Source organism: Condylostylus longicornis, unplaced genomic scaffold (genome assembly GCF_029603195.1).
Source record: "Condylostylus longicornis isolate FDR11 unplaced genomic scaffold, ASM2960319v2 ptg000013l, whole genome shotgun sequence".
NCBI lineage: Eukaryota > Metazoa > Arthropoda > Insecta > Diptera > Dolichopodidae > Condylostylus > Condylostylus longicornis.
The window spans coordinates 5,278,629-5,305,386 of NW_026577982.1; the positions used below are offsets into that span (position 1 = coordinate 5,278,629).

A 26,758-nucleotide genomic window follows, 5' to 3' on the forward strand; every position below is an offset into this window, starting at 1 on the left:
AAGGTGATCAAATTGGTTCCGATCTGGAAGTTTTTTTTTTATTAACAGCCCAAGAAAAAAAATTTTTTTTATAAATTTTTTATTGTTTTATAAAATTCAAAAAGACAATAAAATAACTTCAGAAAAAAATTCAATAAGCGAAAGTTTTATATTAGCATTTTAAGTTTTTTATGTGTGTGCCATTATAGAGATTATGTTATAAATAGTAGTAGGTCTTTTTGTTCGTACATATACGTGTAAACAAAATGGTATGGATTTGATGAGAAGTTGATGACGATTAATCGTAGTGCGGTCATTTTCAATAGACATTTTTACGTTTTATAAACCCATTATATATTATTGATTCTTTGTACAGAAACGCAGAAACGCATAAATTTATTTAGAAAAAAAAAATAAAAATATTAAATGAAAATGTTTGAAAAAACCAATTGACTAAAAATTTATGTAAAAATGAACTTTCTGATTTTAATGCCACATTTGAAGGTTAGAAAGTTTTTTAAAGGTATTGAATTTTTAATGGGCACCAAAATGAATTTTTAATAATGTAATTAATATGCAAAAGAGTCAATAAATGAGCCAATGCACTTTATTTGATATTGATGATGATGATGATGATATTTATTGTTGAATTTATAATGATAATGATTAGGTTAATGATAATTAGTGAATTAATAATACGAGTATTCTTCCTTAAAACAGAAACTGAAATTATTCAGAAAACAAAATTAAAATATGATGAAGTTTTTGTTTAAAAAAACGAGAAAAGATATAGTTGACCGTGTCTTTACTTTTGGAGTTGTATAAGAGCTACTAGAAGGAGTTAAGCGATTTCAACGACTTTCATATTAATGCAATTAATCCTACTAGTACATTTCCTTGAGTGAAATTTCAATACCACAATACCACAGCTTTTATTTTTTGAGATATAGCCAAATAAAATAAGAAGCTGTATGGCAGGTACTCGAACTAGTACCACGATCATACCCAATTTAAATTCGTTTTGGCATTTACTATAATAAATCTTTTCTTAGCTTAATTATAGAATTTTATGAACTTATTTAGGAACGGACGGACAGACACACCTAAATCGATTCAGAATTCGACTCTGATCAAAAACATATAAATACTTGAGTCTATGTCTCAGATCATTATTTCTTAGCGTTAAAAACGGTAAGCAAATTTAGTATACCCTTCGAACATACGTTCATACGGGTATAAGAATAAAGAGGCATATCGAGTGTATGTAAAAATATTTAAAAATTCATAATTTAAAAATGAAATCGAAAGGGTTTTTGGTTTTGTTTTTTACAAAGGTCAATGACAATCTATAATTTTTGTATATATAAATTAAATTATGCATATCATAAAGAAATATTTTGAATTCCGAAGCAATTTGCTTTGTTTTTTCTAAATGGTTTCTTATTTGGAATAATTTTTAGGTATATAATTAAAATTTTCAGAAATATTGTTAATTTCTGAATATTTATTATATGTTTAAACCTCCCACTTGGAAATGAAAATTAAAAGTTGAATCGGAAATTAATGCACTAATATGAATTTTTTTTTGATAATTAAAAATAAAAAAAATTCTTAATTCATATAATGGCGGATGATATTTAAATCGAATTTGAGAAAGTTTATTATAAAGCCACATTGAATTCCATTGTAGGTGTTGATTTAAATTTTATATGAATTAATATAATTATCTTAATGAAAGTGAAAATTAGGGGTCTCTTGCAAACGTAGAGTGTTCTAATATTTAAAACTATAATGGTCTGTTAATACACAATGAAACTCAACAATTTCCAGTTCAAAACTAAATTTTGACACTTGCATTATTAGAAAAATTTTAATCTTAAAATTATAGTCATACCACTTCAATATATTTTAAGAAAGTTCGACTATCTAGCTTTAAATAGATATAAAAAACAAAAACCAATATTTTAATTAAAAAAAAATTAATTGTTATTTTTATGACAAAGAAATTATTCTACAAATAAAATTTCACCAAAATCACGTGCTTTATACTTAATTTTAAACTCTTATCAATAATTATATAAAAATTTAATTAATTAAATTTCATAATTGAATACTGTAACTATATCAATTTCTTTCGAAAAAAAATCAAAAATTATTTTAATTATTTTAATTCTGATTCATTAATTTTTTTCGTCAAAAAATCTGATTATCAGAATTCTTCCGTAATAAGAAAAAATTATATTAATAAATAAAAAATTTTTTATAATTCCTTATTAAAATCTTAGAAATTTTGATTTCACACCATATTAGCTCCCTAGTAACAAAAATAAAATTTCGAGGTGATTAGCGAATGAAATATTTTATAAATAATTTTTGTAAAATTGCTGAATAGCCCAAAAGGGTGCCAAGTCCCAAAGCTTTTTTCTATACAAATCCAATATAACAATGTTAAGCCATCTATCGGAATAAATTTGGATATTTACCTCACTCAACTATTGCTGTATATAAAGGCAGATTAATTGACATAATTGTTATACACTTGAAATTTCACAGATTTCCATTATAATATACTATTATATAATGGAGGAGGAATGTATTGTAGGACTTTCACGGCATCGTTATTGTGATCTTCTTGGCCTCACACGGTGCTCAAGCTCATCAGGAATGTTGATTTCGAACGGGTACTGTATGAACAAGCTCCACAGTCAGAGGTTGGCACAATAGGTCCAGTCGTAAAAATCTACAAAAAATACTCCTCAAAAAAAAAACTTTATGCTGTTATTATTGTTTTCCCAAAAATAACTTTACTAAATAGTTATAAATAGAATAAATTACATAATCACATATAGGCGAAATATAAATGAATGCATTATAATATTCTTATGACTAATTTTATCTACAAACAAACTTAATTAATTGAAATTAATTGAAATATTGAAAAATCATAAAGTTGAGTTAATTACTTAGGAATTTAAAAATTCAAAAAAAAAAAAAGCAACCTTTATCATTTTTCAAGTTGACGTCTTGAATATTTTTTTTAATAGGAATCAAGAAGGAAAAATTCTTTAAGTATGATGAACCACAATTTTTATGCCAAGTTCCTCTACGAAATATTAAATTTTATGTAACGAAGAAACCAAACACAAAAAAAAAATTAAAATATTTTATTGTTATCACTGAAAATTATTTTGTGGCATATCACAAAATATTCACTTTAAAAAGTGAAAATATGACGCTACACACACAGACACACTTCCGATATCATTAGAAAAAATTTATTTTTTATGAATATTTTTTTTTTCTAGTATAAAACAAAAATCATGTTAATGAAAATGTTGATTTTTTACATTTTTCTTTGTGTATTTTGAATTATTTTTTTTTTTAACAACAACACTTTAAATACGACTTTGTGGCGCTTTAAAAAAAATTTACGATATGCGATAGTTGAATTATTATTTTTCACCTTTATTGTTTGGTCATACTTCAAGATAATAATCTTTGCTATACATAATGTATGTATGTATGTACGTACACTGAAAAGTTTACATTTTAAATATTTTTTTCTTATCTACGATTTATTTACGATTTATAGATTTGCAAAATTCAATGAACATAATTAATGTCATGTTTTAAATGTTTATTATTTATTTTAACAATTTATTTATTTTTTTTTTTTATTTTTGTTTTTTTTTATGAAAAATTAATTTTTGTAATATCATTTTAATAATTTATTTATCGTAATTATCGTAAAATATATTGACTGAATTTTTTTATTAGACGAAAGTTTTATTTTTGAAGACAAAGAGAGTAAGACCGAATGACAAACGAAAATCGAAAATATTGACATAGTCGAAAATTTTTATTATGTCCATGTTCACGGAATGTAAACATGAAAACGCGATATAGAGCAAAACTAATGGTAAGTCAGTTTAATTAGTCTTAGGAAGTTACGATTACTCAGGTGCGTTTTAGATTGGGTTCAAATTTCCATTTTTAATTTTCGATAATCTTTAACTCCACTATTACAAAAACAAAAAATTTAATACTAATGTAATAATAAACAAAAATCACATTTCCATCACTAATATTAACACACTAGATTTTTGGAATACTTGCAAGAAACACTTGAAAAATTTGTCTTTCAGTTTCAATTTGTCTTCTGTAGCTCAAAAATGAGTGATATTAACAAATCGAAAAACGAATCGATTTTATTTAAAAAAATTATTTCTCTAGAAAATATTCTACCCTACATATTTAATGATTCTGTTCGTCAAACGATGAGAACTCCTTAAAACCCTTTGATTTTAAATTGTTTTAAGGAGTTCATGTCAACTGTGAATGCATTAAAAATTAATAAAACCTAACATTTTCGCTACTTATAATTATTTACAAAAGTATTTAACTAACAATGGTGCTGAAAAAAATTTGGATAAATAATCTATATACCTCCATTTATCGTGTTTTTCTTCTTCTGACATCTTTAAAATTATTTGTATTCAAAATTCTCTTTAAACCTAAATTATGCGTACGTATATGAATTACAATAAATATTATTTAAACTATACAACTTCTACCGCAAATAATTGCATTACTCAATTATACAACTTCATTAACATACAGTAGATTATTGTTGAGTGATCAAAAAATTTGGCGAGATCTACTCAAATTTCAATTTATGCTCAAGTATAGATTATCTCTTCATTTAACAATTCAACTTCTCTCATTCTTCTATTTATTTTTTTTTTTTGTAATATTTCGTTGATTAATTAAAAACAGAAAAAAATTTGCTATATTCGCTGTGAAATATTAAAACAATTAAAATTAAAATAAAAATACCAATTTGTGTTTCTTCTTCTTTTTCTTCTATTATTAAATAATAATTCACAGATCGTTGCACTTTACGAAATCAACCGACACCACCGTTACCCCATCTACAATATCATAACATCATCATCATCATTATCATAAATGATGAGTGAATATGCTCACTATTTCATATTTCTGAGTATTGTGATTATTAAAATTGTTGTAATCATTAAAGATCAAATGAAAAAACATAAAAGGTAAAGTAAAATTATTCTTAACCACGCGAACTGCTGCGCTATTGCACATAAAATAACACATAACATTACACGCATTCATACGTACTATATTTGCACTGCTATTTTTATTTTCATATTCATTATTATGATTATTACATAAGCATACATGCTTACATACCTACATACATTTAAATTTTTGAATAGTTGAAATTCAAATTCCCATAAAGATTGCACTTCTCAATTCATTATTTTATGCTCTTTAAGTTTTTTATACTCACAAAATTATTTCAACAGCATTGAAATTATTTTTTTTTTGTAAATATTTTAACAAATAAAAGAAAAATATTATTTTATTAATGAATCTTAACGCTTCTTGCTTTTATTGCAAAATTAAAAGTTTTTTTCTTTTTTTTTTCTCTCGGTTCCATCACAAAATATATTCATCACATGTTTAATGTTTTACTAAATTAAAATTTCATTACCGTCATCATCTAGTTACTCTCAAATTTATTTTTGAATAATTTTTAAGAAGACAAGAATTTCCCTTAATTATTTTTGATATGTTTTCTCTTGCTCTAATTTCGTAATGACATAAAAACAAAGATGTCATTGGCATTATTATAGACTTACCGATTGGTAACGAAAACTATTAGATACATACGAACGTATAGAATTCTAATAACTACATTGAATGTGTTGTCATTATTCAAAAACAAAAACCGAAAACCCAATTTTTGACCAATTTTAGTTTTTGTAAAGAAATTAAATCTTTATTGTGCCAAAATTTGACGAGACTATAGCTTTCTGTTGATAAAACAAATATGAGCTAGGTGCTTTAAATGTTTGAGGCTCTTATAAATAAATTAAATCGCGATACAAAAAAATTACAAAATTTGAGAACTATTCTTCATGTCTTTCCTTTATAAATATTTTAATTTTTAAACCAACAAATTCACATTAAAATTAAATGTCAAACACTATGTGCTAACTGCCAACTTTAATCTTTATTCTCAAATATTTATTCTCATATTTCTCTCTTCGTTTTTATCACATGTTTATTTTTTTTCACACAAAGTATACTGACGCGTTCTTTCTCTTAAAATTTTTAAACTTTATTATGCCAGTACAGGTGGCGCTATGTACACATTTTCAATTTCATTTTGCCACACAGATTTGATTTTTCTCTCGGATAATTTTGTAATGATTAAGTTGTTGTAAGAAGATATCATGCAGTAAATTTTAATTACAATTTTCATAAAACTAATTTGTTATATCATATATAGTAGGAAAGAAGTGGTAAAAAGAAAAATATAAATATTAGTAAAAGTTGACTGACCACTTGGCAATGCAGAATTCCCGTTTATTTTTTTGAATATTAAATGTAAAAAAAAAAAATTTTTATTGAAATCTTTATTTAGGCTTTGTGTTGTTGTTCATTTTAAATAATATTTAAAATTTTAATTCACAAAATTTGAAAATATGGAATTGAAATTAATACTTTTGGTATTTATTTTTTATTATTACATAATTACACTTGATGTTATGAATTTTTGGTTGTACTGATGTGCATTTCCAAACTAAATTGATTTTTGTATAATTTTTAATTATATTTTAAGAACTCTTTCAATTTTTTATTTTAATTTTCAATAAATTTGTATTCGTTTTATTATCACAATACTTGCTATAATTTGGTGTTCAAAAATAATTTAATAAAAATTACTGTAATAAAACACTAAACCTCAAAATTTAACCATACTGCAAGCAAAAATAACGGTATTAAATTTCTTAAAAATAATTTTTGGAAATCAGAAATTGACTGCCTATAAAAATTTGGAATAATTTTTTTAATAACACATTTATAATATAATTTAGATTAGTAATTTTAGATTAATAAATATTCAACAATAATTTGTTGTTATTTGCACTGACACGGACCAGTTAAAATAACACACAAGGGTTAATACACTTTTTTGAATTAATATCGTTCTTAACAAATTTTACTGCACAAATATTTCAGTTTTTACATTATATGTACAATAATTGCCCTAACTTATATAATACATCAAAACTAAGTGCTTTGATCAACAAAAATGGAGTCGGCATGAAAAATTATTTGTCGAATTTCAAAATTTAATTTCATATTTGTAACCGGCTGAAATATTGTTTAAAATCTATCAAATTTAATGGCATAGAAATTAGTAACTTTTAATTCAAAATATTTCTCCTGGGGCTAAAATTACGAATACAAATATACATGATAAGAACATTATTTTATAAATTTAAAATTGTGATATAAAGCAGCAACTTTTTAATTCTTAATTGTATTATACAGTGAAATTTCAAATTTCCCACAATTGAAACATATCCGTGTGGTCTTTCAAAATGTAAAGAACGTGCCTCACTAAGTGATATTTTGATATTCCGATATGAATAATTCAATTTACTTAAATTTGATCTCAATTCAATAAAAACACGTTTTATCAACTTTCTTCACCAATTTATTATTATTAATTTTCTCAAATACTTCAAAATATTTCATAAAACTAAAACAAAAAACAAAATACTTAAGGATAAGTGCAAGAATTATCACTGAACAAAAGGAAATACATAAATAATAAAGGGATTCGAAATCAAGTGAGGTTATTACGTACTTAATACTACAGTATATTTAAGGTTATTAGGTACTAATAATAAAAATAAATATTTTTGATTGCATTTAATAATAAACATGAATACTTTAGCAGCTCACCCTACTTATTATCGCTGCTCATTTAAATTATGTACAAGATAAACAATATTTTATTGTAAATTAAGTCGAGTGCCTGATAATTTTACATGAAAAGAAATCGATAATCATATTTTATTGAACCTTTCAAAAAATGATTTCTAAAAATTTTTTTTTAATACTTTCGCAGAACATACTTTTTATAATGATTTTACAATATAATTATTTTACTAGCATACAGAATTAAAATTTTTATTGTTCAAATTTATTTGCAAATTTTTGATTATTGTTCAAATTTATTTGCAAATTTTATGATGCTTCATTAAAATTAAACCATAATTATTGCTATAGCTAAAATTATTATAAAATTGGTGTGTAAAATTAGCATTAAATATTTTGTTAATCTACTTTCTATATACAAGCTCAATTTTTTAATTAGATTCAATTATAAAATAAATTTAACACACAATTTAAATAATTCTAATTAATCTCTTATTATATAACATTATAGAATTGCCATGATTTCCGGCTATATTACTGCAATTATAGCGGATTTTAAACAATTATAAAAAAATTGTTTTTTTTAATAAACATTTCCAATTAATTACTTATAAATAGCTATCAAATTAAATTCCATTAAAAATTTTAAAAGAAAAAATAAAATAAATCAAGAAACAATTTAATTTTAATTTGATATTAAAGCCGATTAATTTTTAAACAATAATGTTAGTCAAAACAAATCATTTAAAAAAATTGTTAAAAGAAAAAAATATTGATGTTTAAAAATTATTTAAATTTTTTTTTTTCAAAAAACACGGATTAATAATTACATAGCATTTATTAAATGACATCCAAAACAATAATTATAATCATTTCGTCCCTGACCAAATCATCTACTTGTATACTAGCTAACAAATTAATAAATCACAATAAAATAAAATAAATTACATGACAAAAAAAAATTCAATCAAAACTAAAGTGATAAGTAAGTAAATAAAAAGATTTAAAGGTACAGTGTTGCCGTTTTAGTTTTAGTACTGTCGAATAAAACTTGTTAAAATTTTAAAATCCGAATGGTAAGCAAGACCATCTTAGTGTGATAATGGCAGTATTAAAAGCTTTATTTAGCTAAAATACCTCTGATGGAGTCGCAAATTTTTGTCAAAGATCTTAGAATACACACCATCGATAATAATCTCATTTCCAAATAAAGTTAAGATTTCGCTATCTCTTATACCTGCACTGTACAAATGAATCATTGAGGGTATGTAAATTAGGGTAGAGGCGGTCCTTCGAAGGATACATTTCACAATTTAGACCATTTAAAACTCGGTGTGAGTAAATTGTGTATCTGGGATAAGTGTGTGGTGACATCAACAACTAATAATTTTCAGTGTAGAGAAATCTTACAATTTTATTAAATTGTAGATTTTTACAAACGCGACTTCATGATTAATTTTATTGGCTCAGTGTACCTACAAAAATTAAAACTATTAAAAACGCTATAATCAATATTTTTACACCCATTTTAAAGTGTTACTCGCTTTAACATAACAAAATTTGACAAAGAAATGTAAATAGAGTAAATGTACTACAAAAATTATTAAACGATATTATTAATAAACATTGAGGCATAGATTTGAAAAAGAGAAAAAAGAATCAAAATTAAAGATCAAATGCAACAGCGGAAGCAACTGGAAACTTCAAATTAATAATAGTTTATTGACGTTTCTTTTATACTGTCTTACATTTTCGTATATTCCGAATATATTTTTTTTGAAGAAGGTCTAAAAAATATTTAACAAAACAAAAAAAAAATTTTAATTCACAAAATTATAATAAAAATAAATAAATAAAATTGGAGGACATGGTCTTTTAATTTACATGAAAAATGAAATCGCAACATTTCAATAAAAATTGTTGACATAACCGGTATAAAGTAAAAAAAGAAATAGAAAAAAATCATGATCTAGATTTTGATAAAGTCAAAATAAAAAATGAAAATTTTGTCAATATTATGAAAAACTATTGAAGAGTCTTAAAATTATTTAAGAGGATGAAAAGAAATAAGACTATAAAAGACGTAACAATAATGAAACGCATTTGTAACCTAAATGACCATCATTACGTTATTTTTCAGATTTTTTTTTTCTTTCCATTTTTCATAAAAATTACAAATACCTTTTTAAATATTTTGTTAATTTAAAAAAAAAAACTGAAATGTACAGGAGAAACATCATCAAATAAAAATAAACATCTTAATAAATTGTACTTTTTGAATAAACGCAAGAGTAGTAAACACTTTATTTAACTATATTGTGGACGGTGTATGAAAAAATGGATGCTTTTCGCAATAGAATGCTTGTATTTATGTAAAAATAACAATAAGGTCTTTGAGGTATATTAATAATTAAATCACAAAGATAATAAAAACAATGTTTTTCGATTCAAGAAAATGAGGTTGAAATTGGCAATAAATCGGAAATCGGAACAGGACAACTAATAATATTAACAATATTACCAACCAATTTTCCAAAGATATATGCAAAATTTTATAATTTTAAGAGTTTTGTTTTGCACAAAATAAAAAAAATGTAATCAGAAAACAATTTTTATTCTAGCGCAGGATTGAAAAATTTCCTGTAAACTTTTAAAATGGTGGGCAATTCGAAATATAGTAATTGAATTATAATAAATTACTCTGCGATGGTGACTTACAAATTCAACTTCAATAATCCATCCAAGAATTTTTTAATTTAAAAAAAAATTAAAAAAAGAGGTGAAAAATTTTTACTAAATCCAAAAAAGTTTTTTCATCCCTGAAAGGGTTTAAATTTTAAATTAAAATTTTCTTTAACTTACTCTTCTCATTAAAGGTACACACATTTTATTTGCTAATTTCATAATAATTATTTGAATTTTATTTTTTCATCTTCTTCTTTAAAATTTTATGAATTTTGTGTAGGAGGTTGATTAGATTTTGGCCATTATAAAAATGTGTATATAGAGGTACATGAAAATGATGACATACCTTAGATAATAATAAGTTAGTATAGGAATCAAAATAATTTTTGATGAATAATATAATAAAGGAGATCATTATGAAATTTACTAGAAAAATTATAATTAGTCTCTTAGCTAATAAATTGTTTTCAATAAAATTTAAATTTATATTTTACTTTTTATATATTCATTTCCGCTATTTTAAATATTGAACTTGAATAAGTTAGTATTAAGTAAAAAGCATGTTTCAAATAGATTTTTTTTACAATGTAGCAAGAAGCATGCGTAGAATTTTGATGGAAAATTCTCTAATTCCAATTAGTTAAGAGAAACCATCTTCTATAAATTAAAAATTTTAATTGCATAATTAATTAATTGATTAAATAAAATTCTAGGAGATTAATTAAAGAATGATCTAATAAACTAAATAAACCAACGAAATTTCATTCATTAGAAATATTTTTTATATGCAACACAATTAAAAAGCTTTGCCACTAATGAGTCGTAAGCTATTAACAATTATTTAATAGTAGATTGCAGACTGTTGAAGCAAAATATAGGCAAAAGAATTCCTTCCCTCCGACCACCGCAGCCAATCATTGCTTATCGTAGCCTTCCCATATCCCACTTAAACGTTCTGATTTCAAGTAAATACTCGGAGATACTCCTCAGAGAGTTGAACGTGAGCTGCCCAACATTGAGAATATCCCACCCAAACCATCTACACGTCTTTGATAGCCAGGCTTACGGAGAATATGCATGGCCGTCTTGCCATCATCCTAACAGAATCTATACACAAAAGAGAGTCCAGTTTTCCTATTCGATAATAAAAAAAAATGTTATGAATTTAGCTGCTTACTTGAGATTTATTTTACATGAGTCAAAAAACTCTAATACTATATCCACTATTTTTGATCTACCACATAAAAATAATTGTAAAAATAATGGAAATGTAAAATGGATTATAAATTTCTGATAAAATGTGAAAATAATAAAAAAAAATTTATACAAATAAAAATTAATCCCTGATTACATTTGTCATTTATGCAAAATTATTTTTGCTTCTTTTATAAAATCCAAATATTTTTGAAAATATTGTATAAGGTACTTAAAGTTTATAAGTTTTATATTACAAAATTATTGGTTATATAAATGAAAATTTATTTAAAAACCATTAAAATGAAAATTTCCATTTTTTTACATTTAAAATTACAATCAAAATTTATTTAATAAACAAAATTTTAAGCCTAAGTTACATGAATTACGTATGGTGTCTTTACTTTACCTATGAACTTTCACCAATAAAATTACAAAATTTCAAATGTTGTGTTTAATATTAATTGATTTTTTTCACGACTTATAAAATTTATAGTTTTTTTTTTAATGCAAATTGAATATTAAATAATGAAGAAACTCATGTATTTACAAATGTTTCTTTAGAAGTTTTTAAATGAGAACGCATTTTCAAGTTATCTTCAATAGAGTGTGGTGAAGAACAATATTACATAGCTTAAAAGATCATATTAAAGAAATTTGAATAAATTTTGTTTAATTCAAAGGTGACAGTAATCATTGCGTTTCGTTTACATGGAAGTAATTGGATATTGAATAATTTGTAAATGGAACGTCGTAACTCCTATTAAGATTCTTATACCGTAACTCCTGTTAAGCAAGTATTAAGTCTTTATCACGCATATTGCTGTTAAAAAATAAAGCCATCTATTGGAATAAATGAATAATCTTAATTTCACCTATATACATAACATTTGTGCTGAAAGGAGATAAAACAGTTGTATGCGCTATTCAGAATAGATCAATCACTATATCCGCAATAGATAATTACAAATGTCATTTTTACAACATTAAATTGAAAATTAAATTAAATAATAAATTTCAAAATATTATACCTATATAAATTACTTGTAAATTAATTTAATTATACCAAATTTCAAAATAATTATAAGAATACTTAATGTTTAATTAATTTGAGATTAGGATCTAAAATAACAAAATAAAACTACGTACCAATAGTAAATAGATTTATGTACGTATTTCATAATTAATGTCAAATTTTTTATTTCTTAATTTATATAAAAAACAGCACAACTAATAACGAAAAAATCATTATCCAAAGTCACAAAAATCGAAATTCCAATCAATTTTCCTGCTCATTATATTTTGAAATTAAAGAAAAAAAATTAAGTACTTTAATTAATTTTTTTTAATATTTACATAAGAATTCTTTTAATTTAATTGAAAGTTGAAGGTTAAATTATTTAAAACGATTTATTTCTTAATTAATCTCTAATGATCAGAGATATAGTACATAAATATATTGTAAGTACTTTAATCCGAACAGCTCAATTGTCAAAAACAAAATCATTAAAATAATTTTATTATAATTATGCTTTTATTATACTTTCTAAATTGTTATATATATAAAATATTACAATATAATCGTGTACATGTGTGTAATACAATTGATTATAACAGTGGATCGAATAAAATGTAATAATGACAAATGTAGTGGATTTTATAGTTGCCAGATCAAATTGAATTCTGAAGTATAATGCAAAGATATTCGAAATTCAGTATTACCAAAATGGATATGGTGAATAATTTTTTAACCGAGGTGGTGAATACAATATACTCCTATAACATACAACATATATATATACATATATTAACATATATTGTAATATACAATAATATTAAATAATGCTCTTTTTTGTAACTGTTAGACAGTTTTAGGCAAGAGCTCCTTTACAACGACATTCTCTACCTTTAAATTACCATCGAATCTTATACTTAAATCCAACTTGCTTTGAAAATTCTTTCAATTTTAAATCGAATGTTAAATATTCAACGCTACATTCCTAAAATTGTACCCTAAGATTGCCTTTTTGTGTATTCACATTCAAAATGACAAATATTACAATAAAACCTACAGTTCATGAATATTATAAATAAATTACTTTTATATAAAATTTACTACCGCCTTTAAACAGATAACAACTGGTAGTCCTATTCACGATAAGATAAATTTTATAATAGCATAACGATTCGAAATATAAATAAAATAAAAATCGAAATCGAAAGTAAAAATTAATTTGACCATAGCATATATAAATTGTAACAAAATGAAAAATACAAAAAAAAAACATTAATAAATTAATACATACATGCATACATGAACATGTGATATGATGAACGATCACTTCACCTGTTGACATACATTTCCAATGCTGATAAACGTTTAATAAATATGATACAAACACACACATACATACAAAAATTACTTATAAATGGTAATTACAAATTGGAATGACAGAGAAATAAAAAAAAAAAAGTTATAATTGACATTAAATGCAATTCTTGTTATGACAATTTCAAATGAATGTCAAGCGTTTCTCATTGTCACAACAGTAATCGCTTATACTTTTTATATTAAAATTGATTACGACTGTAAAAAAAGTGTGTGTATGAAAAGTGAAAATTTTCTTTTTTCAATTTTGTTTTTCTCCTTCCGAAATAATTTATTAAAAATTAGTTTAAAGAATTTTCATTCAATAAAACATTTTTCCTTCAATTAATAAATTTTACATATATGTACGTAGGCAAAAGTTTTTAATTTTAGGCTGTCAATCTTGGGTTAGCAATACTTTTTAAGTAAGTATGTGTAAGTTCAGCTCTAAATATTTAAATGGAGTTCTAATTTTAACTTGTATGTGAATTATGTCTTGTTATTTGTTGCTAAAATTGTAAATATCAAAGATAAGACGAGAACATAGATATGGCGATAATAATTTACACTACGTGACATTGGATACGGATTAATTACATGTTTAATTTTTACGCACGAAATAAAGCAATAACTGCACTTTTAATTATGCCCATTGATTTGTGATATAGTTTAGTTTTAAAATGTCAAAGCTATATGATTACATGTTGAGGTAAAAGTTTGACACTAATATAAACGTTAAATGCGTATTAAACGTACATTTTAATTAGTTGAAATAATTATCTCGTAAGACAAATCAAATACGACACCTTATGAAAATCCGCATTACGTGCTAAAATACGCAACTACAATTTAATTTCACATTCGAAAATTTTAAATAAATTTAAAATAAGCTTTTACAACATAGGTACGCACTTTTACGCATACCTTTACAGCGCCGATAATCGTAACAAAAGAAAATTTCAATTCATAAAAGCTTTTATTCTCTTGTGTTCATTTAATTTTTTTTTTTTTGTAAAACTCAAAAAATTTTGAAAATAACGTAAAAACATTCACTTACCATTTCCGTTTCATTAAAACCATTCCGGAACATACGGCGATGTGCTGCTTTAAATTCATCCATTAAAGCATTATGCCGTGCTGCATTAACGCCAAGTGATGGATTTCCAATACGTTTAGATTGCTGTTGTTGCTGTTTCAAATTCGCCACACATTCATCAATGTTAGTTTTTTGGTTTGGGTTTTGACTTAGACGCTTTTATAAAGAAAATGAGAAAAATTTAATTTTTAAACAATTTGAATTTCATTTGATTAGCAAAGACAAAAACCAAAAATATTATTATAGGAAAAGCTTTAATTTTTATGATCATTTTTAACCGTTTGAATTTTTTAAACTCAATAATGTGGTGAAATATTTAAAAAAATATTTTCTTTGAAGCCCTCTGTTATCTGGTAGAAAAATTATGGTCTTTATGCAAAATTTTAACAATGTTTTAATAACAGTTTGATGATTTATTTTGCATTTTAAGTTTTGTAACTAAAAAGTAAAAAATCATAAAAAATTGTAAATTTTTTTTTCAACTCTGCACAAATTTTGTTCACTGAACAGAGTAATGCAAAAATGCATATAAATTCTTCTCAGTTTGTGGTTCATATAAGAATGCGCAGTCAAAAACCATCTTTGTAGATGATTAAATTCATGTGCGCAGTCCCGTGTTTGCGTATTCTAATATACATGATTATGTTAAGTTGTTGTAGTATGATTATAGAATGTATTTTAACAGATGTATCGTCAATATTATGGACAATTATTATATGCAAGTTTGTAAGAAATTTCTTTTAATTTATTTTTATTTAAAAATTACAATGAACTCAATTAATCATAAACTTCTATTATATCATTAACGAACAGAGCACAGTAAGATTGTATTACTTAGTAATTATTAAAATCTTCATTGGAGCAAATCGGAAATTGGAGCAGATTGCTATCGAATAGAAGTAGAATAATATAAATTAATTCTATATTATTAGCAATTCGTTATCGTTCCTGTTCCCATCTCAATAAAATTTTTATTACAAAATGATCATTTGTTTTTGTTCTCTATTTCCGTTTCATTTGTCTCTGACAATATTTTAATAGAAATTCCATATTTTGACTTCCAACAACTGTACATCAGTGTAATTGTACATAGGAAAATGTTGAATTACGATAAGTAAAATGAAATAAATTTAATTTTCTTCTTGTTTTTGTTGGACTTTTCTAATAGAAAAAAACATTTTTTTTTATTACATGCAAAAAAACATGATGAAAATCTGTCATTAAACATCCATCAAAGCTTGAAATTGTCTTAAACTTGAACTTGACAAAAAATAAAAATATACAAAACACCTACACAAGAATTCAAACAAAACAAAAGACAGTAGGAAAAGATTAAAATTTTAAAATAAAAGCAAAACATTTAAATAAAAACAATTAGATATAAATTGAACAGAAAGAGATAGAGAGAGAAAAAAAAGAAAAGAATTGCTTTAGAAAAAAAAAATTCCCATATTTAGCGTTCATTATTTTTTGTTCAGTTATAAGCTGATTTAAAAGAGTCATCAAACTGTTATTTTTACTGTTATTTATTAATGTTGTTTTTCTTTTTCGGAAATGGTTGCAAAATTTTCTTTTTTTGAAATATGTATTTAATATCTTAAACTGCACTTTATACTTACCTCCTTTCTTTTTCTCAATTCTTCACTGATGGCACTGGAAAGACTTGTACCACCTGAACTTATAATACTACTTGATATTGATGGAGATCTTTCATGACCGCCGCCATTACTTGTCATACTTGATACACCTGAAGATGGTGTACCTGGATTTTGCATAATATCTGCTGTTTGTGAATTTGGTGCTGGTGATATTGATGATGATAATGATGAAGATGAAAATGATGGTGTCGGTGATACACCAATTGCAGATTGTGTTTTTGAATTTATTAATCCATTTGATATGGATGATAATGGCATCATTGGCGGTTGTGGTCTTGTGCATACAGTATTATTATTATTTTGTTGTTGTGATTGTTGTGATTGTATTTTACCATAAATTGAATGACCAGAATTATTATTACTATTTGAAATATCACTATAATTATTTAAATTTTGTTGTTGCTGTTGACCTTGATTTTGTTGATGATTAACAAAACTATTCGTTGTACTTAATTGTAAATTTTCATCGTTGTCACTTCGATGTACTTCAACAATAACAGTTTTCGTTTCACTTTGACGTGATACAAAACAAATATCAGCAATTTTATTATTATTATTTGATTTATTTCCGAGACCAGCATTGCCATTTGCTTCATTTGGTTGTTGATTTGTACCTGCATTTTGCTTTTGATTTGTAGTTGCTGATGACGTAGTTGCTGCTGCTGCAGCTGCCTTGTAATCAGGTGCAATAAAATTTGACATAGATGATGATAGATGGCCTATATTTGGTCTTACAATTAACTTATCATTAAATTTTTGTTGTATTCCATGTTTATTTACATTATTTCCGTTTAATGGATCATTAGCACCAATATTATTTCCATTACTAACGATGGTATTATTTATTAATGTACCATTATCAGATAATTGTATTATTGTTTTATTTGATTCATTATCTTGTGATCTCATACCATTTGAACTTAACATAGCTTGATTTAATGCTGAATTTGGTATACCAGTTACTGTTTTTCGACGATCTAAATTACTTTTATTATTAATTGTTCCATCCATAATCCATTGATTTTTTGTTTGACTTAAAATTGGTTCTTCACGTACCATACTTAAACGTTTTGCTGATTGATCAGCCCAACATGGACTTTGATCACCAGTTATACTACTTGCTGAACTATTGTAACCACTTGATTCACCCGGAAATAAATCTAAACCGGCACCAGTTCTAACAATCATTTCTAATATATTTGAACTTTTCATAACAGCAACAGCTTCACTAAATAATACATCAGAAAAATCAATACTATTGCATGTTAAAATTTGATCGCCTGGTCTTAAACCAGATTCACGTGCAACGCTAAAATCTTTTGTAAATTGTACAAATATACCGGGTTTCCATTCTGGTCCTTTACATATACCAAGACCTAATTTTGTTTTTGGTGCAACTTTTAATACAATACGAACATCTTTACCAATTGATGACATTTGTTCATCTAATGCGTTCAAGGTTGTTGCCAATGCATGACGCGGTACAATATGCCATGTTAATGGATCTAATGTTTTCCTGTTAAAATAAAAAAAAAAATTAATTTTGTTAAACAAAATTGATTCAAATTTCTGTGACTATCTGTATGTAATTAGAACAAAAAAATAATATAGAATTTGGAATTAGGTTAAGGTCGAATGAAATAGAATGTAAAAAATTTAACGAGTGTGAAGAATATTTTAATCATAAAAATTTAACGGTACTTACTCTTTTATTGGAAGCATTCCAACACCTGTAAGTTGAAAAAGAGAGGAAAAAATAAGTTTTCATTAAAAATCAAAGTACAAATTCAAACAACAAAATTAAATTCTAATAAATCTAAATGTCAAAACTTTGAGAGAGTTTTATTATTATGTCACAACACAATGACATTTGAGTTATAATTCAAAACTATTACTCATTTATGTCATTTTATTCAGGGAAATTCAAGTATTTATTCTTTAAACCGGAACATTTTTTTTTTTTGAGATTTAAATTACATTTTGTTTTGTTTTCCATTTCATACAATGTTTAAAATGCTAATATTATAGTATTTTTAATGAAATCTTGCATCATACAATTTTTTTCTTATGATTATTTTAAAACTACTTATTTACTTAAACAGCTTAAAATAATCACGGCGAATTTATTAAATTTAGTTTCGCTCTAATAACTTATGGCGCGCTTTGTTTATATGTTTTATTTTACTATTTCTGTTTTGATATTTGTTTCCAAAGAAGAATTTTATTTTTTGGTTTAAGAGATGGAAAAACTACAAAATAATTATTAGTAAAAATATATACAGAGTGGTTCACGAGGATCAATAAGTGCTTTACTAATTAATAAGTTCAAGAATCGAAATTTTTTTGAATTTTCGAGAAATTATTGTTACAATTTGACACTTAGATACTGTTTACATAATATAATAAAATCTAAGGTTATGTCTACAATAAAGTCTGATGACTGTTTACATATCACACCAAAATTATCTGATAGCGCACAGAATTAACGTCGAAATTGAATAATTTTGCTACGTAAATCATTATTAAAATAAACACCTGTTAATAGCTATTGCAAACTTCAACAAAAAATTACTTGTCACCGCATTTTACTTTTGACAATTCGACAGTAAGTCTGATAAAAATAGCATAATTCCCATTATTTGCCGTTAGACAAAGTCTGATATCAAACAGAGTTTACATATACGGCTTCCATCAAAATTTTGACTTAGTTTCAAACAAATACCCATTTTTGACGTCCATTATAAAAAAAATTTATTATGAGTAAAAATTATATCCATTTTTCAGACTCTGAAACGGTTGTATATGGTAAAGCACTTACTAATGAATCACCCTATACATTTTAAAGTTTCTTTTGTTATTTGAGTTGTGTATGACAACTATATGAATTTTAATATCATTTATGCATAAAATTAAAAATAATAGTGTTGAAGAAGTCTTATTTGAAATTTTTTATTACCGATAAAATTCTATTATTTGTAGTGAGACAATTATAACACAAGTTGATTATTTTGGATTTTTACCTGTTTCGTGAATGATGTGTTGTTGCTCTATAAAAACATACCAGATTTGGTCGTCGTCATTTATAATGAGAAAAATTTAAATATTTTTTCAATACCATGAGAATTTCGTAAAATTATTATATGAATATGGGACACGAATAATTGTATATTTAACAAAATATGTAAATTGGCTGTATTAAAAAAAAGGCTATGAGTGATTTGAAAATCCATATAAGGTATCATAGATAAATGAGTGATTTTTTAATTATTTTAAATACTCAAAAGAATTGTTCTAGTTATTGTTATTTACTTTCGATTTTACATACAAATTATCTGAATTTCTTTTATGTGTTTTGCTTACATGTCATAAAACTAATGCATTATTATGACATTAAATTTTAAAGTTGTTTTGAAATTCAAAGTAAATTATAGATTTCAAGGTAACGGTACCACAACCGCTTTAATAAATTCATTTTTTCTTAATATTTTCTATTTTACTTAATATTTCAAATATTATATAATAAAATAGATTATTTTTTGACATAATGAACGATTGCGTTGCTGTAATCGTAAAACTCAAGAGATCGAAAATGCAAACTTTATTACAGTGATACCCGTTTAGCTACTTCCCGCTTAACTGCGTTTCACTTTTAAGTGCGTCAACTTTGTTAGAGTCTTTACTTTCTCCATTACATTCAACGTCAAAAAAATTGGTTAATTGCGTTTCTTATATCGGCGCGAATCGTTTAGTTGAATTAATTTTTTAGCAAATGTTTCTCAGTTTGTTCTTCAATAAATCGCTTTGCTGCCTCAGACACAAACCAAACAAAAAAATGTTTTTTAAAGTTTTTGAAAAATAAGTCGTTTTCATAGAATGCGCATACGTCTAATGTCAAATAAAGTTTAACAATTAAGTCATTTAAATTTTTTATAAAATATTTAATATTTTGAATAATGTGTTTACCATTATTGAATTTTTTTTGAGACGCACTTGAGCGGATTGTGATGTACTAATCAATTCAGTATTGACAAATCGCAAGCCTTATTACTTATACATTTTGAAGTAAGAAACTTGCATTTAAGTGCCGTTATAAATACCGTAATAATAAAATTAATCGGATTTCCACACTCTTACGCATTTTACTTATCATTCATAATATAGTGATCATTTTAAAAATTCTAACAAGACAAAACAAAATAATTAACGCATTTTTAATTGATTTAATTACAAAACAATTATGGTAGTTCATCGGAAATGTTAATCGTTTCTCAGAGAAATCTTATTGAATTCATAATTCATTTAATAAACGGTACATTTTTCCTATTTTAAGCACACAAGTATATATGTAGATGACTTTCAATATTATTCATAGAGATAGCAAAATAACCATATAATTTTCTCTTGTATATACTAAAAATTTATTGATAAAAAAAAACCAGTTTAATAAAAATTATTAACAAAAAAGTCCAATGATGCTGAAGGCACAAAAAAATTCAAATTATTTTTTACCTTTATTATCGCGCTCATAACATTAAACTTACCATCTAATTTTTATATTATAGGTTTTTTCTAACTGGATATAAGAGTTATAAATGCAACTAATATAATCATTTTAAAAAGAAATCAATTATCATTAAAATAATCATTTTTTATACACTTATGTATAGATAGTAGAAAAAATCTAAAATAACGCGCTTTCAAATAAATTTTAAAAGCACTTTGAAAAAAAAAAACAAATTGAATTTTTTTTTTGTACTTCTCCTCATGAGCAAAGAACGCGTTAGGTTGAGAAAATTTTGTTTTTTTTTTTTTATTTAAACAAATTTATATCTTGGGTACTTTAGATACAAAACAAATCACCACTTTGTTAAATAAAAAAAGAAAAGAGCTTCCTTAAATTTCTAATTCAATAAATCAATTTTATGCTCGCTATAGGCTTTTAATAGGTTTCTTTCTGATATCAAAGAAAGAGAAAAAAAAACTTTAGCCATTATTAAAATTTTCCCGAATGAATTTTGGGGAAAGTATGGATAAGGTCAACAATATTATGACACGACATACATTTGTCAAAAGTTTCTTTATGACGTAAACGCATGTAAAGGTCAAATTAAATGAAAAAAAATTTGCTGCTACACAAAGTAATTGTGCAAAGCAAATTTTTGAATATAAATTTATGTACATGTTTAAATTATGAAAATATTGGTAGGCTGGTAAGTCTTTTGTTTGTTCATCTCTTTTGTTTTAATTGATTTCAATAATGCGAATTTTTAATAACAATAGATTGAGTTGAATAAATTTATTTTCCCTCTAAAACATTTTACGCAACCTTATTTTAACATTTAATATTTTTTTAAAGCATAATAATAATTTGTAAAATGTTGAAGAAATTATAGTTGACATCCTGCTCATTACTTTTATGCAATTGATTATGTTATTATGTAATTTATGATCAAATGAAATTCATAACTATTATTAATATTGATTAACAATTGACGTTAACAATTAACTATTGACGTTCAATTTGATTTTCATTAGTTTTTAAAATAATATGGGAGCTGACAGCTTGATTCGCTTTTATTTTCTGCTATATATATATAGTAAAAATTTTTGTATACTTTGAATGAATGAAGCAGTAAAAAAATTCGAATGGTGGTCGCACACGCTTCACGCGCCCTGAACCCGCTTTATTTATTTATTCGCATTACTGATTTTGCTCCTGATATTCTTTATTTATTCGCATTACAGAAAAGCTGATATTCTTCAAATAAGAAAGGATTTATTGAAATACCCGAATAACAAATTTAAACTGAAATACTCGTATTGTAAACCTTTGACATCCGGCAGATGTCTTTACACGCTATTAGCCTGTCAGAATTGATGAAAAACTGGCAAAAATTGTTAAGTTAGTAAGCAACTAAACGAAGTAAACCACTGACATTGAATTTTTAACACAACGTGAGCGACTTTACTCTATTAAATCTATGAATCTCATAAAAAAATCATTTGAATTTGAAATTGTAGTACAATTGCTAAGTAAACAATGACACCCTTCTAGAGAAAACAATATAGTTTGGTCACTCATAATATTTTCTATGTCATTTATACATACTTCGAACATATTATCGAAAATAAATAAACAAATCATTAATTTTTCATAAAAATAATTGAAAACGTTCATGCTTACTTATGTTTTCAATAAACCACCGTTTTTTAACTTTTTATTTCTTATTTTATGTTGTAAATAACAGAGTAATAATAATAATAATTGATAACTACCTTTAATAATACAATTAACCTTTCCCATAGACTCCCAATACACTATATACTCTTATATGTATGTATGTGATAAAATTATTGATTTATGAAATAGTGTACACAATGCGAAACGATATGGGGACTTAATAAAATAAAAAATTTTTGTTAGATTGAATTGAAATTGTTTGGGTCGCTGTCGTCATTGTAGTAGTTGTTGTTGTTATTGCTGTTGACTTCATGTTAACATTATTTTCAGCGCCATACTGTTTGTTTCTTTAGCGATTTATCACTGGTTTTAATCGCCATAGAGAAAAAAAAAATAACACTTATCTTATTAAAAACTTTCTTTACTTTTACTCGAAGCAATTTTTCTTATTTTTTTTAATTATTACAATAAAAGTAATTCAACAGATTTTGTTGTATAATAGTTTTAATGGAACAATTAGAAAAAAAAATAATAAAGTGTTTGTGTCCCTCGAACAAAAAAAAACTTTTTATGTTTAATAGGAGTTGTCGAGAACGTGAAACACACGCTATGGTAATAATTTTTTTAGTTTTAGACAAACCTTTTAATTATTGAATTATTTGTGATCACTAATTAAGAGGGTAAAATTAACAAGAAAATTAATAAAATTCGATTTATTGGAGTTTGAAGATTGCGTAGTGTGCTATTAATTAATATTTTATTTCAATTAAATAATCCAGTAAATTAATGTACTCTGACTTTGCTTTCATTGCCGGGAATGAAAGTGTGGAAATCAAATAATATTGGAATTTAAGTTACACGACTTTAGAGCGGTTTTAGAAACAAATGTCGCTTTAAAAAATCAACAAAGTTTTAATAAAATTAATCTTTTCTGTTAATGGTTTTTAACATTCAAACAATTTTCTAAACCTATTTTTCTTCTCGAATTCATAATCATAAAATTTTAATTCTTATTGAAAATGATCGAATATCAAGATTTGTCTTTAATTTTCTAAATTTTTAGTCAAAAATGTCTGAGAAGTGTGTTCTAAATCAATTGCTTCGTTTTTTTTTTAAATTTTATCCAAAAAGTAAAATAAATGAATAACGTCACCTAAAGGAACGCGTCAATAGAGAAAAATTTACAGAAAATTCTCCGCAAAATGGATTTGAACCAAAAAGCTGAATTTTTCAAAACCAGACTACTAACGGAGTTGCCAGATGAAGAAATATAAAGAAGAAATTATCAGCAATTGAATGTAATTATAATTGCATGCATTCAGCATTGTTTACCCGAGATCACTCAGTCATTATTGAAACAAACATTTACATAAAAAGAAAACACACAAATCAACATCATGAATCTTGCATAATTGTTTTATACTAAAAGATTAAACTATATTTATAAAAAAAAAAAACAAAAAAAATACCTCGAACTTTTAAAGTTAAACGATCTTGATTCGAAATGAATTGTATTAATTCTTTATGTATAGCATCATCAACATGATAACCATTAACTCGTATTATTTGATCACCAACCTAAAAAAAATTAAATTCATAAAATCATTATTAAATTTATAAAATTTTAACAACTTCATATAAAACTTACTCTTAGACCTCTTAAATCAGCTTCACTACCTTTATCAATTTTTGATATAAAAAATCCTGTACTAAATTCTTTACCACCACGTACAGCAAAACCAAAACCAATATTATTTTCCGGTCCAAGTATTATACGTCTAGAATTTGGTCGAATCATACGTATTATACGAATTCTTGAATTACCACTACCACCACTTGCTGCTGAATTATTGCTACCACCACGTGATGACATTGCATCACTGGATGAGCTCGTTGATCCTTGTATACTACTACAATCTGTCATTTTTTTTTTGTTTTCCTGTTGTTTTTTTTTATAATATCGAATTTATTTTTTTAAATGCTGCGAAATAATTCGATTATTATTCCGTTTTTTTTTTATCGTTTTCGATAAATCGATTTTTTTTTGTTGCTTTCGATCACCTTTTCGTTTGGTTTTTGTTTTTTCCTCCTTGTTTTCTTTTGGGTGTTAACTGTTTTTCTTTTAATTTTGTTTTTTTAAAAATATTTAATTTTTAAATAAAAAAATTTAATAGAAACGTGAAATTTTTCCATTTGTTGTTATTTTTTTTACTCCTTTTTTTTTTATTTTTAACTTGAATTCTTCTCATATATTTGTCGAATGGAAACTGTCGCTGCCAATTCACCTGGAAGCAATACGAAAGAAAAAAATTAAATATATTTAATTGAATTGCAATTTTTTTTTTAATTAGACAAGCTGTTAAAAGTTGTACAATTTAAAAAAAAAAATTAAAACATAATATAAAAATTTAATTTTTTTTTCTAGCTAGAGTGCTAGACAATAATAACAGTAAATGAATTCGATTATATAATAAGTTTCTGTGAATTTCTTACGCGCAAAATTAAGAAAAAAAGAAGAAATAAAAGATGCTGAGAAAAATATAAAATAAATAAATGCAACTCACACACTATTTTTTAAAAAAAATTGCAAAGGTGATTACCAGTTATAGGATAAAAAACCAGTTCCTTTAATTTCTTATACAGTACGAGCATTGCTATTAATTGGATTCCTGACGGTAATAGGATGTGAATCATTAAAATTATAATTAATTTTCAATTCATGAATGATTTTCTTTAAATGTATTGTCTTTAAAATTAAAATTCCACCATTGCATTGCAATCACTCTATATTGTAGATATTCTAGAATTTTCAAATACAAATGTCATTAGAAATTCTTTAATTTTCGTTACGTTATTAATTCTAAACATATTAATAGCACTAATCTTTAATCTTATTTTAGTAATTTCTTAATTCGTTTGCATACTTTTAAAAATTTGCACACTTTTAGGCGTACAAAAAATCAAATTAACTTCAATTAAATTTAATTTATTGTTGTAATTAGGACCGTATTAACAATTCAAATTTCACACATCGTGACTCGGAATGAAATAGACAAAGTAATATACCTCAATCTAAGACCCGAACCCGTCGAATTTTAATGTACGAGACCCGTGATAGCTTACTTTCAAACAAAACTATCTAAATTCCAAAAAATTTGCATAAATATACTAATATATTGATTAAGAACTCATTTGACAAGATCATATAAGCAAAAGCGAAGATTTTAATCTGAGATATTTCACGGGATTTTTCGAGCTTAACTAACGTGCCATATATGCAGAAATTGAAATTTTTTTGCAGACCCTTATGTTTTCATTAAATAATCTTAGAGTTTTCTGCATCTAGTTTTTGTTTTAAACTAATTAAACTAATTTCTATTTTTTTCTATTTCATTTTTAAATTCGAAATATTAAAACAAAGGTGTCATTAAATTTTTTATATCGTACCTATTTTATATCTAAATCAGTTTTAAAATACAAAAGCAAACGAGAGTCTTTTAAGATCTGCACAATAATACCGGGGATTTTTTTTTATAAAAAATAACAATATTGTGCATTTATGTTTAAGTATTTTAAACAATATAAAACAAAAAAATAATTTAGATAATATTAAGAAAACAAGACAAGAAAAGCAAAACTTTAGCTTAGATCTTTCTATGATCGTTTTTGTTTTTATAATGTTTAATAAAAAAAATCTTTATTGTACATTTTAAAAATTTTATGTTCTTCTTAAAAAATTCAAGTTTCTTTCCTTAGTTTTTAGTTTTTCTTTTCATTTTTGTATTTAAAAGAAACCGTTTCCTTGATTTTGTATTCTTCATGTACTTTAA

General features: G+C 24.7%; 1 protein-coding gene across 1 annotated transcript in view; it reads right to left on the bottom strand.

Moving 5' to 3' along the window:
• Nucleotides 1-26,758, bottom strand: part of LOC129605329 (transcription factor mef2A) — a 106,746-nt gene that overhangs the window by 54,141 nt on the left and 25,847 nt on the right. The window contains exons 2-6 of the mRNA XM_055515018.1: nucleotides 24,577-25,213; nucleotides 24,398-24,506; nucleotides 18,453-18,477; nucleotides 16,709-18,263; nucleotides 15,051-15,245 (exon numbers count right to left, since the gene is read on the bottom strand). Of these exons, the coding sequence (XP_055370993.1) occupies nucleotides 15,051-15,245; nucleotides 16,709-18,263; nucleotides 18,453-18,477; nucleotides 24,398-24,506; nucleotides 24,577-24,852 (2,160 nt within the window). The 5' untranslated portion in view covers nucleotides 24,853-25,213. The remainder of the gene's footprint in view (nucleotides 1-15,050; nucleotides 15,246-16,708; nucleotides 18,264-18,452; nucleotides 18,478-24,397; nucleotides 24,507-24,576; nucleotides 25,214-26,758) is intronic.